Consider the following 16,710-nt stretch of genomic DNA (forward strand, 5'->3'; position numbering starts at 1 on the left):
TGTAAGTCCTTATTAAAAGTTTACCGTTTCGAAACCTAGAACTGATAGCCTGAGCTATCAGCTTCTGAAAAACAGCCGAAAGGATTGGTAAAAGTGTATTGTTTTGTTGACAGGTGCCCTAAGTCTGCCTTCTCAGTGTGATCTTTCTATGGCTGATCGCTTTTAGTTCTCGTCCTGTAGTCCAAAATCTATTCTGGTTTTTTATACTTGGCAGCTCCGGTTGTTATTTCTATTGTAAGATATGTTTACGTTAAGGAGCCAAATGGTTTGCCAACGATATGTAGATCGCGTGTTAAACTAGAACAGCTATGAGCAAAGACAGCAGTGGTGGTGTTTTTTAGAAATACATTATTAATACTGAAATTAGATACTAGACTTATTATTTATAATAGATTAATTTGCTTTAACGAGGTAAAAGTCTTCAGAGAATTTAGTCAAGTCCATGATTATTGTTATTTATAATGGGAGCCTTCCAACTCACTAAATGCAGCGGCAAATATTAGAGAAATTACATGAGCAGAGACGTAAGGGGTATCTATTTCTTACACGTCAAGATAAAAATTCAATGCTTCTTCGAAAGGGTATCATCTTCCATTTTCGAAACCTCGCAGATATCATGGTTTATTATTAAAACATAGACTTTGCCGTTGAAACTAGGGGCCCCTACCTAAATTTCCGGTTGTCCACCTGCGTAACATTATTGCCGACTCTAGCGAGAACATGTTTGCCTGTGCGGTTACAAACTAAGACTGGAAATAAAATGAAGCGGAAGGGCACAAAAGACGCAAAATCTGTTAACCTGTTTGCGGTGCCTAACAGTAAAAAGAAACAGACGAATAAAGTAGAACGCTTGACTAGCCTTTTTATTAGCACCGCTAAGTACGATACTGGCTAATAGATATATTTTTTTCATACGTTGTATTCAGTCAGCTGTAAAATACATGCACGCTTATCATATGATACCTGAGTTAGTATATACATCTAATAAAGAGGCATTAGTATTGGCTAACAAGTGAAACTTAAAGCTATTTTAGACCGCAGCCTACGGTCAACTTATATTGCGCCGGTATATGCCGTCGATTTTTCTTGACAGAACAATGACGACGAAATATTGATAAGGTAAGCAGAGTACATATAAAAGTTTCCGGCAGTGGGACCAGACTTCGAACCCAAATATGTGCATGCAGCCCTTGAATGTAAGTCCTACTTCAGGTGAAATCTCGACTAACCTGCGACAAGCTTTAGAACCATAAGGTCATAAAGGTGGTGTGGTTCTGCACCGAATGCCTGGAAAAGCAGGCTCGCATGCTTTAAGGTCCAGCGAAAATAGATAGTGCATCTGTAGGTTTTGCTGAACACGAACCGCTGCTTGAAAGTTTGTCTCGGTACTCTATTTCAAGTTCCCTAAGAACTCACATGGCTGTCATTGAGACCCAGTAGCAGGACGTAGACGGCGGCAGCGATCTGACTAGAGCGTTTGTATCCACTAAATCCAGCTGCACGGCTTTGGTCATCGTTGCAGTAACTGATCGGTACGTCGTCGAGTTAGTTTCGCGCCTTCCGCGACGATACACACTTAGACGCAGAAGCTATTTTGCTCTTCTGCTTGGCTCATCAATCTTTGATTTACAAACGCCGATGGGTCGCTAGCCCACCCTTCTGTACCTACAGCATGCGGGACACGGAAGTCAAATGGACGCGATGGGATACATTTACCATCAAGCCATCTTCGCGGATACCTATCAAGCGCTAAGGACCAGAAACATATGATGTCTCAGGGATGAGACAGTTGAAGCTGGACTTAACGAAAACTGATCTGAACATAAGAGGAACGCAGCCGCTTATCGTCTGACGATATTAGACTCTATGTTGTTTCAAATGAATTATATTTGCGCTTTTCCGTTGACGTCTCAGATGATTATTTTGTCCTAAAGAACGTCATTTATTCACATATGCTTATTGAATGACCCGTGAAGACGGAACAAAGGTCGAGAGGCGAGAAGCGGGAAGTAGTCCTTGAATATGGTTCAATCAAAAGGCTCATTCAAAAGGGAAACGAACACCAGGTAACAGTTGCTGACGAAATGACAATATTCCGTATATATATATATATGTATTGTCCTTTCCAGTGTAACACTGGGACAGAGCAAGGACATTGCTGTTGACGTTCAGAATAAGAAGCTTAGTTTCAATGGCTGCAATATGTTTTTTGCGTTTTTAGTAAATATATATTGACAACTATGACGAATGGTGAACTTGCAAAGATAAGCAGAGCGCTACATAACGACATCGTACTGATATGACCTATTTGTTTGTTACTAAGCGTTAAAGTAAAGACACTCATTGTAGTTAATACGAGGAATAAAAAAACTCGGTGGGGCCATTCCGTAGCAGAGACTGACATTGTCAACATCTAACATGCCTCTAGTGACATTTATACTTTGACGTCTGAGAGTACATTAACATGTATCATAAAAAACAGACATGTCTCCGTTGGTTGTTGTCAAAATGGTTGAGTGAGCTTAGTTTTTTAATTACTATTATTGATGGGGCGTTATTCTGCAACTTTAGAAATCAATTGTAACATTGTTCAGATTTAAACGATTTACCTTTAGGCCGCGATTATTTACAAAAGAAATGTCTAGCAAAGACGGTGGATAGTATTTGCTTTGGCTAGTATCCTGCCAATCCAGTTGCATTCACCTACGAATCTGACCATTCGTAGAGGATCGATAATTCGGTCTGCGTATAAGTCATTGTTATAACATGGCGACAAGAAGAGGGGCAAAGATCTCTGCGTCACTGTTTCTGATCCTGTTTTAAATGGCATGGTACTAATTCGTTCATAATTTTTACCTTATTCATTCAATCGTGCAGTATCTCTATGTTCACCACACTTGTACCAATAGCAGCGATTTCTGAGATGGGTCGACCCTTAGCATGGTACGTCACTCACACTCGGAGGGCATCTTGCATAATTTTTCCACGGCTGACGGTGGTTCTAATAGTATAGCCTTTACCGAATGTAAAGCTTACTACGGCAAACTGGCTTCGCCGTTATATTTTTAGGAAAAACTCATATTAGTCGACTATCTGAATTTTGTGTTTTCCTAGCTCGTTTGTGGAAAGGCCGAGCTATATGAGTAAATGGCCTTAAGTTTCCAGAGGTACGAGCGCATCTTGAACACATCCCACACCAAAACACACACAAGCAACATCCTAAAGTATAAGATTAATACTGAAAGGACAAATATACTACAACGGTCGCATTATGGGTATTTGGTACTCATTCAGCAATTGGCTTTGTGTTTTTTTCATCAAATTTCATTTCCCACATACAAATCGGTCTAGAAGAGTATTTAAGCTGCTGTGTATGTTATTGTTATCGTTGCTATACATTTTCAGATGTTTCAGTGTAATGGGACGACCTGGAAAATAAAAATGAAGATTTCCCCATAGACTGAATGTTACAAAATTCTTAGGTGTCAGCATTTTCTACACATAATGTTAATCCAAAAAGGACTCCGTTAGCACGAAAACTCAATCCTGCATTCAGTACATCACTGAGTATTTGATCGATTCCGTCGTAGCAGTAACAAACGTGCTGTGTCCTATTTGCGCCCTAAACCAAGTACTCAAATAGAGAGCTACTGCTCGGCCGAAGGCTTTTACAATTGATAGTGAAAGAAATTTCCGCTCCTTGCTTTTTCGGGCCTGACTAAGCTAAAAGTACAGGCGCGGCCTATCTGCACGTGTTACATCATTCCAGCTGGAGGAAAGTGGCAACACTAGAATTTTGTCGGGTTTGATATGACGCTCTGCAGGTACGTTCTTCGAGGCTATTATCCAGTTTATTTCCTGACGTTGAATACGTCCGGCCAAGGCAGAGTTTGTCGCTGTAGCAGCCACAACGGAACGAGTACAGATCATCAAATAGGCAACTATTCCGGATACAACGACGCAGCTTGAGAGCAGAAGAAGATAACTTTTATCAACTACTAGTTGCTACTATACAATTACACGTACGGCATTTTGGCACCGATAGCTACGGGAACGAGTAGTAGATGGATTTTAGAAAACAAAAACGTTATAGTCTGTTTTTTCGCCATAATAGGCCACTTTATTTGTCAGTTACTAATATGAAGTTATGGCAGCTATAAATGTTATTGAATGTTTGGTTGAATTTGCGTATGCACTTTCTCTTCGGTGTAATTTTTACAATATCTGTTTTCCGTTACATCTGCTTGATTTTTTCCAGATCAAATCTGCTATGGGCATATTTGATATACACAGACGATGCTAACCTAGGTTTCTTCTTTTTTCATAAGCATAATTGACTGATTCAAACAAAGCCGACAATTTACACCCGTTTCCTTCAGGCAACCGTTTCTGGCCTCGATAGATTTACGAATATGGTAGTACACCCGTTGAGATACTCATCTTCAGTCGGTGATTAGGATGAACAAATGAAAACCCGTACGCTTGGCCTGCCCGGGCACAAGTGGGGCTTCTGGGTTGGGGTAGAGCGGGTAAATCCGATTATCAAACGTCCTCGCACAAAAGAGATCATCTACGTTTTCTAGACAACGATCGGATCGTAGACATAACACTAACGATCAGAAAACACGAAACAAATCGAACATTGTGGATTTTATGCAATGCTAAAGCTTGCGTTGCCGGAGGGTCTAATCTGTTCATATCATCGGTGGATGGCCACTATTACCTCGTTCTAAATATGCTGTTCAAGCAGAGATCCTCTACATGTAGTAGCAAATCTAAAAGGTAACTATTATCGACGGCCAAAATAGTTATAGGCCCGTTCGCCATTTAGTATAATACCGCAGCCGTTCGTGTCTAAGGCAAACAGAAAGGTAGAAGATCATGTAAGAGTTGCCTTATTTAATTAATAGCGGGGCTTGAAGCACAACTCGAAGCTGTTCCTATCGAACGTGGCTTGCGCGGCTAACTTCAAGTTACCGCAGCGACGTAACATAGGATAGCAATTCTAGGGAGCGTGTTGTTGACCAACGGAAATGTTCTGGGCAGCAGAGGTGTTGCGATTGCCGATCGCTGAATTGACTGGAAAATTGCCGTGCGAGATAGAAAGACGGCCGTGGGTACGTACGATTGGTTTTAGTATCAGATCACGTTTTACAGCTGTGGGTTAGCATTTCATCTTTTGCCCACTCTCTAACCATTTTAGACAATTGCAGGTTGTTTGAGGCAGGCATTATTGGATGGGTTGCAAGTAATGCCGTTTCTTTATCAAGCCACATTTTTTCGACGCTTCTGAATAAACCCGTTTGACATATAACCTGCCGAAAGAAATAGTTACCTCAGTTCAACCAAGCGTCCCGAAGGTAGTCATTATTAAGTTGTCTCGGTACTGCTAAATTAAGGTTAAAGCCTTGCCAACGGTTAGTAGGCGAACGTAGAACTTGGTGAGTGGAAGACCAGAGTTTTCCGAAGCATTTTCGATGCGCTTAGAAATGAATATATTGCGGTCTATGCTTGCCAACGACGATTCCAAACACTGTATAATAGAGCACCACATCATTTACATAAATATTGTGTAGATGAGGTGCTAGAATTTTTACATGTAACTAAGCTATACCATGAACGGCACGATTTAGTAATCTTTGAAAAAAAGAACCGTAAGCAGACGCTTCGTATTCCTGACAGCTGGAGAGAGATCAACGGACATCGATCAGAAGACGACCAGTAAATAATTTTGTCAGATATAAGACAACCTTATGTGTCTACACCCAGTGTGTAAATCACAGAAGCTTCAAATGAGAACATATTCACTGCACTCCCTCGTTGGTGTGCCTTCATATTGTCAGGTATTGTCGTAGCTGGTAAGGTGAAATGTGTGAAATATTTTAAAGCTGTTTTAAAAATAAAATTAAAGTGCTAAAAATAGAAAATGTTCCATGAAAAGCAAGAGCTGATAAATTATCATGGGAGACTGAGGATCGAATACCCTGAACGAAACAGATCCTTTTATTTTTAGAATGATTTCTTTTGAAGATAAATAACACCTTCGGTAGGAACGAACCCAATGTTAAACGTAATACATCTACACAAATATCAATTTCAATACAAACAGAGCCGATATTATCTATAGAAGCCAACGTAACGACATGTTGGAACAGATAGAAACGCTGCGGATTTGCTTATAGTTACGTTTTGTTGCAGGCACATTAGAGTAGATTAGAGCAACTATCAACAGCAAGGGTCATTTTAAAATAAGGCTTTTCATAGCTATTAGAAGGCATTTTTGACAAAAGCTTATTTCCATGCAATCTGGATGCAAACTGCTTTAAGCGTCAGGTTATTTCGACATAGCAGCGCCTGCCAAAATTGCGTGCTTGTCAAACGATCCGCCCTATCGATGAGGCGGGTACCTCATGAGATCCTTCGAAGGTATTGTAGAACTCATGACAGTTCTGCAGTACATTGGAAGCCTCTACATGGATCATGCATATATGAGAGCAGGAATAAAGTCAGTTCGCCATCAGAAACTGTATATAAGGTCAATGAAAATAGTTATAATAACTATCCGAAGCGATAAGGTGGATCAGAAGATCGCACGAAATTACAGAATACATCACCAAGAACAAAAAAGGTGACCGGTCTTGTAATAAAAAATATCAGCAAATACAAATCTTATGTCGTAGGGGCTCCTATCTGTAAATAGGAACTGCATGTCCGTTGCTCTAGTTAGACGGGGGTACGCTTTATGTATTTAATACAAACATACATATGTAGTCGCCCGCTGCTTTATTAGGCTAGAGATGGTGCCGTAATAGGTGATATCTTCCAGTGTAGGAAGCCACCAAGGAATGAAATGCTACGTGACCTTTTAAGGGTTCGTACGATGAAAAATATAAGAGGCGTTACAAAAATAAGGATGTTTTTATTCAAGCAACGCTAGATACCTAGACGAAGCAAATGATAAAATCGGCGAAATTAAGAAATTTTTATTATTACTAGATCAACCGGATGGAAGATCTAAAAGCGTATCCACACGGCGACTATCAAGTTGGCCAAGGCGTTATCAATGCAACTCATACTCCTTGCAAATGGCTTACATTAAATATTTTCCAACAATGGATATGTTAGAGTTTGTAGGAAGAAACGGGCAGGCACCTGATCAGTATTGACTACGTCCGCCTTCTTCAAACAGCACCCTAATACAGCTGAGGGCTGGTAATGGATCTGAGGAATTCAATATCAATAATAATAGGGCCTAAAGCTCGTCATTTTAACGTATGGAAGATTGACAGCCTAATGATGGCATGTGAAAGAAGTTTGAAGTGCTCAGGTTGCCGCCTAAAAAAAGACAAAGCTCGAATAGAAAAACCCTATTTTTATGAAAGACAGAGCCTGGGACCCCGTTTTCCCGCCATCCTTCGAAAGCTCCTTTTAATTAGAGTAATTAACGTTAATTAGAGTAATTGCAGTCTTGTACTACAGTCTAATCAGATCACATCTGTACACAGAGCGGGCAAAAAAGTAAATGCTGCAGAGAGCTAAACAACGGCATAATAAGAGCTGGACGCTTCTCGAAAGTAATAAGTATACAAACGGCACTCGTGTGACATTGAAAATATCCATTGTAATTATCGTCTTTTATATACTCGCTAACAGTGAGAGTTTTCATATCTATAAATCGTTTCTTTTTTCCTTTAGATTTAAAATTCTTCGAAACATCTCTGTATGGTAGATGAAGCGTCTACGTTACCGTTCATACGTGTTGCTTGCTAACACGAAAATAGGCAGCTGTCATCAATTCAAGGTTATTTGATATTTGGCCCACACATATAGTGTTTCTATATTCTCAGCGGATTCGTCTTCAAGCGCGAACCCCTAACATAGACGAAAAGGACCGCCATCTTGGCTGGAACCGTTCGTTCGTTCGTTCGTTCGTTCGAATACTGTTTGTTTCCTTAGTGGGGCGGTTCACTGGGCGGAACGAATTGCATTCGTAGGAGCATTGACGACAGCCACCGATGATCATGTGCTGAAGCATTACTAATAGTTCGTAGGCCAAAGAGCGCACTCGAAAGGTCCAAGAAACCGGTTCGGTGCGAAACCACCCGGAAAGCTTGAAGAAAGATAAGCATTTGAGAAAATTGCAACACAACAGCGGATGATTTCGGCTCGGCGTCCTGAAGAAGAACCGACACCTTCGAAAAAAGTGTATACGGCAAATCCTGCATTTATATCTCCACTGGCACACAAAACACAATTAGTCAGCAGTTATTATTTCCAACGGATCACAGACGCTTTAAAGGAAGCTCGGTTTGTTAAATGGCTGACCTCGAAGAATGGAATCCTCGCGTGGCCGGGGCCTGATCTAAATTACTTTGTTTTTGAAACTATTCGTATTGTTTACATAAGCAAACGCGGTCAATTCGGAAATACATGAAGTACACTCGAATCTATCATTCCAGTTACGCCCATAAAGTTTTTACCATCAAACAAGGGTGATTTTTTTTACCGGCATTTTTTCACGAAACGATCATTCACACGTAAAACAAAAGAAGACGTCTAAACTGAGACTAACATCCAGCTCGCCCTCTTTGCTCTCGAACTAAGTCCACCGAACAAGGGTTTGGAAAATGTATTTTTCTCGCATGATTAGTATGCATTGATCAATGACGAAGTGCAATGATTCACCGACCCAGTGCCTAGCTATTTTAGTCGCCATATTATGAATTTACGACACCGTTTGCGCGACGTAATATGGTGTAGAGATACGTTAGAGGCGTCGTAAATGAGGTAACGCGTATTTTCTGTCAGCTAATTTGGACACAGAAAGGGTCCCGTAATGACCCCTCATAAATGTGTACTATATTCGTACTTTTGCTAAAAGCCAAAGACCATTCAAGACCAGTGGCCAGGTCCTACGTATTTGCCAGTCTTTGTGGTTTTATTATCATACACATATAACCAAATTTAGACGTAGTACACTAGAAACCATCAATTCGATACGATTACTTATATGTTGTTTCGGTTTTTAGCTGTCTTTTTTTTATTCAGACACAAAGAAACATCCGCTTCTTTGTTGGACAGGAAGTTGTTCAAAGAAGGAGTAAACGAAGAGAGGCAGGGAGGCAAGATAGGGGGGCGAGATGGCAAAAAGAGCGGATGGTGTTTACTTGTAAGCTCTATCCTTCGTATTCTTCAGCTAGCGATAATTTGTCGCCTCAACAAATCAGAAGTACTGAAACACTGATAATAAATGAAGTGTACATAGCAAATTGCTTTAAGCTTGAAAAGTGTACAATGTGCCTACATTAAATTTTTAAGCAACATAATATATATGTATAAAATGCTCAGTCGTAGCTAAACTTTACTGCCGTCCGTGCGCTACAACTCAGCAAGAGTTTTTCTAATTGGTTGTTACCATAAAGCTAAATGTTCTGAGTTTTTAGTGTCCGGTAACGCAAGAGCGGCTTGCACTTTAAACAAACATTCGTGGTCGAGACGAATTTGCTGCTGTCGTTCGCTTTCTGCTTTGCGTGATCGCTACAGCAACGTGTATTGGATCACTAACAAATGCGTCGCTGCGGCCCAAGCACAAGCAAATTGACATACATTTCTAAGTATTCGGCACATAGTATTTTCTCATCTAGTTTTAAACTAGCCGCTAATATGTGAAAGTATTACATTTTTTTTTTTTTTTTTTTTTTTTTTTTTTAGGAAAATTCAATGACTTCTCGTCACTTTGTACCGGCATTACAATTATTGTATACTACATATATATGTTTTGGATATTTAATAGCAAAAAATTCATACTATTTGGATATAGCATCTATGTTGGTAATACATGTATATTGTATATGCTAGTGATCTTTTGTCTATTCTGATTCGTTCTCAGACTATTACATGCTTTTCGTATTTAGCAGGCAAACACGCTACCCGCTACGCCATTGCAGGGACATTATCACAAGACTAGTTCTAAAATTTACACAACAGTAGCCATTAGTGTCTGATGTTTAAAGCCTCGGCCATGCAGGAGCTCGCGTCTTCACAGCGACTACCGAGGGAAAAATCTCGTCAAAGGCGCGAAACCCCTCACAATCTTCTGTCCTCATAGATGCGTGACATTAACACCCGAATACATGCATGAATGCGTAAACGTTCTTCAGCCTTTGAAAGTGTTCAAGGACATGATGATAGGCGTGCTTAAAGCGAGCTTCATGAGCATCAAATGGAGCAATATTCTATGCAATATTCAGCGCTTAATAAGTAGCGGTAAAACGGAACACTAAATATAAGTTATAGAGATACTCGATACGCGCATATTTTGAACTCTGATCTCAATTCACCAGACAGGAGCGCATTGTTTCATAGAACTGACGTCTTTAAGGTAAATTTGCCACTGCTATTTTTTGCTCGGTGTTTAACCTAGGTAGAATGCACAAAAGCGCATAGGATCGAGAATTTTAAACAGAAGATCGAAAAGCTTTAGCGGCAGATCCTCTGTGCGTTGTAGCTTAGTCCCGTGAAGTCTTCTCTTGTCTGAGGCTTTTTCTCCCTTATTTTTTATTAACTTTCCCCTATGCTGACCTTGCGCTTTTTAACCTTTCGCAGTGTGGGACATCGGTAGCAGTTGTGAGTCCGGCAGATAAAAGCGCGATAGTACGATCTCTCTTTTTTTGAAGCTTGTTTCAAGGAGCGTGTTCTATAGGTAGTCTTCGAGAGGCTGTTTTCGAAACAAGAGTATATTGTGGAAGAGGCTTAGATGTGAAGGTACGCCTAGGCGCGCTAAGGTATTCTGATTTAACAAGGATGAGTAAAAGGAAATTAGACAGCGAAAATTGTCCTGTGCAACAGCCATTTAGTCAGAGCCTACATGTGCCCGCACAATTAAAAACGACGCGATAGTAATCTCATGGTCCGAATATTGAAACATAAACGTCTACTTAGTCTTAGCCTAAACAGCCTATGTCACTCTCGTCTTAACAATCAACTCAATAAATCGAAGTAAACTTATCAACGACAGCCTATCTCACAGTGCAGCTAAAAATCATTTAAATCTAACCCGTGCTTTTATTGAAGCCCAAACGAAATTTATTTGAAGAGCATGTTCGGCCTAATGGACAGAGAAGAGGACGAAGAAATAAAGGTCGAATTTGTTGTGCGACTCATCTAATATCCTGTTCAGTGGCCTAAGCGGGATTTGGGTAAAGGTGAAGGCAGCGTGAATCTAATCACAAAAATTATCATTTAGCTCTGGAACATGCTTACAATTAGTACTAATTGAAGCTATCAAGAGTCAATATTATCGAAGCAAGAGCTTGGGTAGATATCGGCTCGATGATGCACGGAACTTAACAGCAGCGAAAAATGTCGTTGCAAACATTGAATATATTTTAATTGCGTTGTTTTTGTTTTTACAACCAAACTTTTTCGATTCCAAAATTCAAAGCAATGGAATTTAAGGCCACTTCATATACAAACACGAATATTGTTAGGATATCAATGAGGCCATCATTCTCTCCGCGCTGTTTCCAGGCAGAGAAGGACGTCTGTCATTCGACTAGGCTACATCTGTGTTGTGCTTTAGATGACAGCAGCAGAAACATTAGACATACCATATATCTCACAAGCGCCTCTTTCCAGCCATTCTGTGATGATTTATTTTTATTCCAACGTGTTCATATACAACTCAGTCTATAGATATATATACATGTATATATGCGAAGTTATTTTAGGCAATAATTTAGCAAAAGCCAAGGCGGAACCTTTGATTCACTTTAGCTGATATTTGTGTAGAAGCTTCGTCTACCGGTCTGCAACCAATCGAGTGCCTAACTCGGGAGTATTCCGCCTAGTAGTACCGCTCTGGAGTCTGTCGACGTCATCGGTCCGTATTGAACGGTTTCTGCTAAAAAATTTGCGACGCCGCCTTGGCACCCTACAGACTCTTTCTTCTAGCATCAGTCTGCGTGAGGCTGAGCTAAGGCCATCTTCAGAATTCAGCCAACTGTAAAAAGTAGGCAGCGCCCGCGTAACCAAGAAGTGGCGGCGTCCGCATGAACGAGACGAACGTAGCCTGACCCTTCTGGGCCTATGCGGTTTCCGTTTTGATTTGCTCCGACTCATGTTACTCAGAAAAAGAGAGATTTGGAGGAGAAACGCGGGCGATAGCAAAAAGTGGGACGAAAAGCATGCGGGGCAATTCACAGCCGCCAAGCCGCTTATATATAAGCGACTGTGACAGGTTGCATCGCAAGAATTAAGAATTGCGTTATTGAACGTGATAAAGCCGAGGTGTTCAGTCTTAGTAGAAAACGAAGAGCTGTATTTTGTTCTTAGCCATTGTCTTCACTGTGTTTTATTTCCAGCATCCTTCTAATGAGCCACGAATACCAGGAAAGCTCCTTCTGACCCGCTCATAACTTGATGCGACAGTATGCGCTCGGCAGGACGACAGAATCGTGGGACGTAGGCGGTTGTCAGCCGAGATGTGAAGGCCAGGCGCTTACCACAAAGTGGAAAAAATAGGCCCTTACGCTCTAGTCGGAAGCTTTGATTTGAATTTGAAACGAATGAGTCCAATTACACAACAAATGCTCAGACGATGTCGTATATTCTCTCCTTCCTGTATTCATCTTTTATGAGCATGTTCTTAAAAATACCTACATAGTCAAAAGTCTATTTGTCATTTTTCTAAAAACAAAAAAGGCCAGAAGACGGATTTCGTCTGCTTTATTAGGCTGATATCAGCAGGTATTAATTAAATTGACAAAGTTATCGTAAACAAGATCTGTAATACGTGAGCTGGCATTGGAATCCTTCGTACATTTTTTTGTCGCAATTTTACATTACCCTGCATTTCGATATTATATTAACCATAATAGAAAGTTGGTAGGGGGTCGTTAAATGGTTTTTTGGTTATCTATCCCTTAGGATTGCGAAGTTCCTCTCCCGATAAGGCTACAAGGTGACGACAACAACCACACATAACAACTAACAAATTATAGAAATGACAGCTGAATTGAACAACATGAACATTGAGTATTTGAATTTCTTCACGTTTTGGCGGTATGTTCAAATATTATTCAGTTGTAGCTTTCAAATAGCTTGACTTCAAGAGCAGATCAATAGCAAAAAGGCACTTAATCGATGAGCGTAAGTTATACATATGTCACGTCCTTGAATTCTCAGACTTACTCGAAGGAGAGAAACTTCTACAAGCTACATAAGCTACACCTATATGCACACGACAGAAGGAAACGTCCCAAAATAGAATTAACGAAAAATAAGAACCTCCTCAGAGTTTCTTCGGAATAGAGAAAGCTACGTCAGGTCAAAGTTAGTAGGCCATGTTACATAGAATAAAGTTAATAATAATATAGTATTAAAAATGTCTCCGTTTTGTACTGAAATACTGCATTAATGATGTCTTAGGCTTACTTTAATAGTTCCTCATTACCAGTTAAGTTTATGCGCTACCACACCACAAGTACCCTCTACCGAAGCTTTGAGTTTTTCCTTTGGTTGTTATGATTTTTTAGCAGAATCATATTCAGTTTAATCGAAGTAACAAAAAACACTAAAAATGTCCCAAAAATTGCAGACGGCTTATTATTAATTGTGTTGCCCCTATCAACCATCAAAGTCGTAACGTTTTTTTCCTAATAGTTGGCATTCCACCAGTTGTGACTGTTTAAATCAATCTCTATGACAATGTACTGATAGGAAATTCAGCTTTCTTAAAAATAGAAAGGCGCAGAGTGCGATTTGGGGGCGGCTGAAAATATCTGCTGGCAGTCTTTTGCATAGCCTTCGTTATGTGCGTAATTTCAACAAGTTAACTTTTATGATTCTGTACTGAATTAGTATTTGTTTTGCACATAATATTTTTTAAACTTTCTTTTAACAACATAGTATATAGCCAATAAATATATATTTACCCAACATATCGTATCAAGAACTCCTCTGCAGTTTCCTGTTGCCCTATTGGTCTGATCCTGTTGCCCTGTTTTTAGGCTAAATTAACTTACGTATAGCAAACACCTTGGAACAGGTGGATTTCATAGAACGACTCCGGCCTATCTGTAATGGTCAGTCTCTGTTTAAGCGCTATATACTATATTTAGAAAGTAGATTAGGTGTTGGTTACATATTGTAGATGACCTTGCAAATATTTGCATTTATGTTAATTTAAATCAGAATAAATTAGAAAACATCTGATTTCCAAGTCCAGGAGAATTTTAACTGCAATTCATTAACAAGTACGGCATGTAGAATTAGCTAATTCCGTGCGCTCAACTTATTATCTCCGATAGAAAAAATAAGTTGATCCCTTTTGTCCTAGTGCATTCAGTATTCTTCTGGCATAAAAGAAGAAGCTAACGTTGACATGTGGTCCTGAAAAGAGACTTGGGTCTGCAAGTTTATATTGAGCTTCACGAAGGCCGAGCAGTCGATGAAAGAACGGTCTAAAGATGACACTTCCATGGGGGAACAAAGCGCCGTAAGAAAGCCCGCTAAAGTGAAGAGCACAAAATAAATACGATGAGCAAGCGGAAACAGCAGAAAGCGATTGTTTGTAACTGACAAAGTCGAAGGTGGGCTAATAGACCAATAGGATGCAAGGTAGAACGCGTATGAAACCCGAAGATACGAAGTCCCAAGAACGTATTTGCTATAGTTTGTAATGGTCAATTTTCAATTACGCAAGAAATGTTTTCGCGTTTGGCATAGGTTCATTGCCGATTTGTCAATTTGTTAAAAAGAAGCATTGGCCTATCCAATACATCGGCATTGCATTCTATTCTGCTGATGCTTCGGTGGTATACAAGTGTGCGGGCCGTCGTAATCGTGCAGACCGGCATAATGGATTGTTGGGTTCTACGTGACAATAACATAAAACAATGAGTGTACTTTTATCGTGTTCCAGGGCTTGAGGACGGCAGCATTTTGGTTCGTTGTTAAGATCCAGCTGTCCTCTCGAAGAATTGGGATTCAGTCAAACTGCAGCATTTGTAACCTTCAAATAAGCCCCTTCAAGCTGATCCGTATTTGGTTAGATCTCTTTTTCTTTTGCTTCTTGTTTTTGGCTAGTTACCATCCTCAAGTTAGTTTTACACTAGATCAATAAACAAGTGCCCAAAAGCACTTCTCTTAATAGGCTTGCTGGATTGGGTCTTCAATTCGATTCAAAATTTTATCTATTTTTAAATAAAGGAAACTTTGCCAGATAGCTATATGAAATGTTCAAAGACCTACTTGGTTCTCTATTCATGTACGACCTCACATTCCTTGAAAAAACTTGAGCTACTATAGGTCGTATTATTTATTTTATTATTTAACTATGGGCATCATCGTCACACATTATATTGTAGCCGTATCTGTCAGGCGATTCTTCCAAAACTTTTGTTACTGATAGCTAATTGCTCATTACGAAGTTATTCAAACTGGAGAATATTATGAGCAATATTTGCTCTTCGGAATCGCAAATCCATTCGATCGACATATCCTGATTCAGGACATAAGTTTGATTCGATCCGGCTCAAAGTTATATGTTCAGGCTGTCCGCTTCAGGAATTTGCGGTGTACGCGATCCGTCGGAGCAATGTCTCTTTATACGCTTGTTAACCACACAAGTGGCAACACTTAACAACAAGAAAGCAACTTCGGTAAAACCAGCAACCTTTAAAAATGTAAAATGGCCGTCCGCTACCACAGTTGTTATTTCAACCGTTGCAGCACTTCTTTGTATCCTGATGACGTCGTCGATGCCACACGGTCCCTTCTGCCTTTTTGATCTTTTTAGACTTAACTTTTGCCAGACGAGTCTACACGAACGGGCACCACCCAAATATACAAATACTCACGTACGACCATATCTTTCATATGGGTTTTTCGTTTTCTATTTGAAGTTTGAAATGGAAAGGATTACAATGTTACTCTCATCTATCGCTGACGTTTCATTTTGGTCTGCTTTGTTTGTAAGGCGTGACCCTTCGGCTGAGTTCCTGCCAATAGAGGTTCGGCAGGCCTTCGAACAGCTCGAACCAGACTGCAACGGGAATAGCCCGCAAACGATAGGGCGAATGAGAAACAAACCTGTTTGGATACGCCGGACACGGCACTCTCAGCTCAGGCGACTTCTCCGTGGCTTGTGGCATGATACCGTATTGTTCCGTGCGCGCTCTCCACACAGTGGCTCACCGTGGGTTTCTTTGCTTCAACCGCTTCCTCCTTGGGTCGTATTTTTCCTTTTTCTCATTTGGTATGCTCTCATTTACTCTTTCCTGGATAGTCAACCTCAGCGAATGTTTACTTCGCTATGACGTCACAACGGCCGCCAGCCTGATGGCTAGTTTCTGCTGTACCTTTCCGAAAGCATGAGGTGAAGACAGGCGGAGAGAGCGGTGGATAAAACGAGCCAGGGCAATGGGTACGGAACACGGAAAAAGTGAACGACAAACTGCGAAAATATCTGGCTGATCGTGCCCAAAGCTCAGTGCCTGTTGTTACTGTTAGCGCCATGTAAAAGAGTGAGCGAATGGGTTGGCAAGCGATCGGACATTAGGCTGGCCAAATGGAAAGGTGATCTGAGATCTTCCTGTTTGTATCAGCTCTAGCCTGGCCACTCGAGAGACCCGGGACGGATCTTTGGCGAAATGTTGAACTGTTTTAGATATTGACCCAGACTTCTACTAAATTCACCAGTTGCTGATT

The 16,710-nt window shown here is 40.5% G+C and overlaps 1 protein-coding gene across 3 annotated transcripts in view; it reads right to left on the minus strand.

The window, feature by feature from the left end:
- Positions 1–4,095: 4,095 nt before the first annotated feature.
- Positions 4,096–16,710, minus strand: part of LOC111246748 (uncharacterized) — a 31,509-nt gene continuing 18,894 nt past the window's right edge. For 2 of the 3 annotated variants that reach the window (XR_015323226.1, XR_015323227.1), the window contains 2 exons: positions 7,748–14,510; positions 4,096–4,609 (listed from right to left, as the gene is read on the minus strand). Coding sequence is in view for 1 of the 3 variants with exons in the window: in XM_086982866.1 (XP_086838992.1) it covers positions 4,580–4,609 (30 nt within the window). In the remaining 2 variants the exon portion in view is untranslated. The remainder of the gene's footprint in view (positions 4,610–7,747; positions 14,511–16,710) is intronic. The other variant, XM_086982866.1, reaches the window with a different exon arrangement.

The sequence above is a fragment of the Varroa destructor genome, unplaced genomic scaffold (genome assembly GCF_002443255.2).
Source record: "Varroa destructor unplaced genomic scaffold, Vdes_3.0 BEIS01000003.1, whole genome shotgun sequence".
NCBI lineage: Eukaryota > Metazoa > Arthropoda > Arachnida > Mesostigmata > Varroidae > Varroa > Varroa destructor.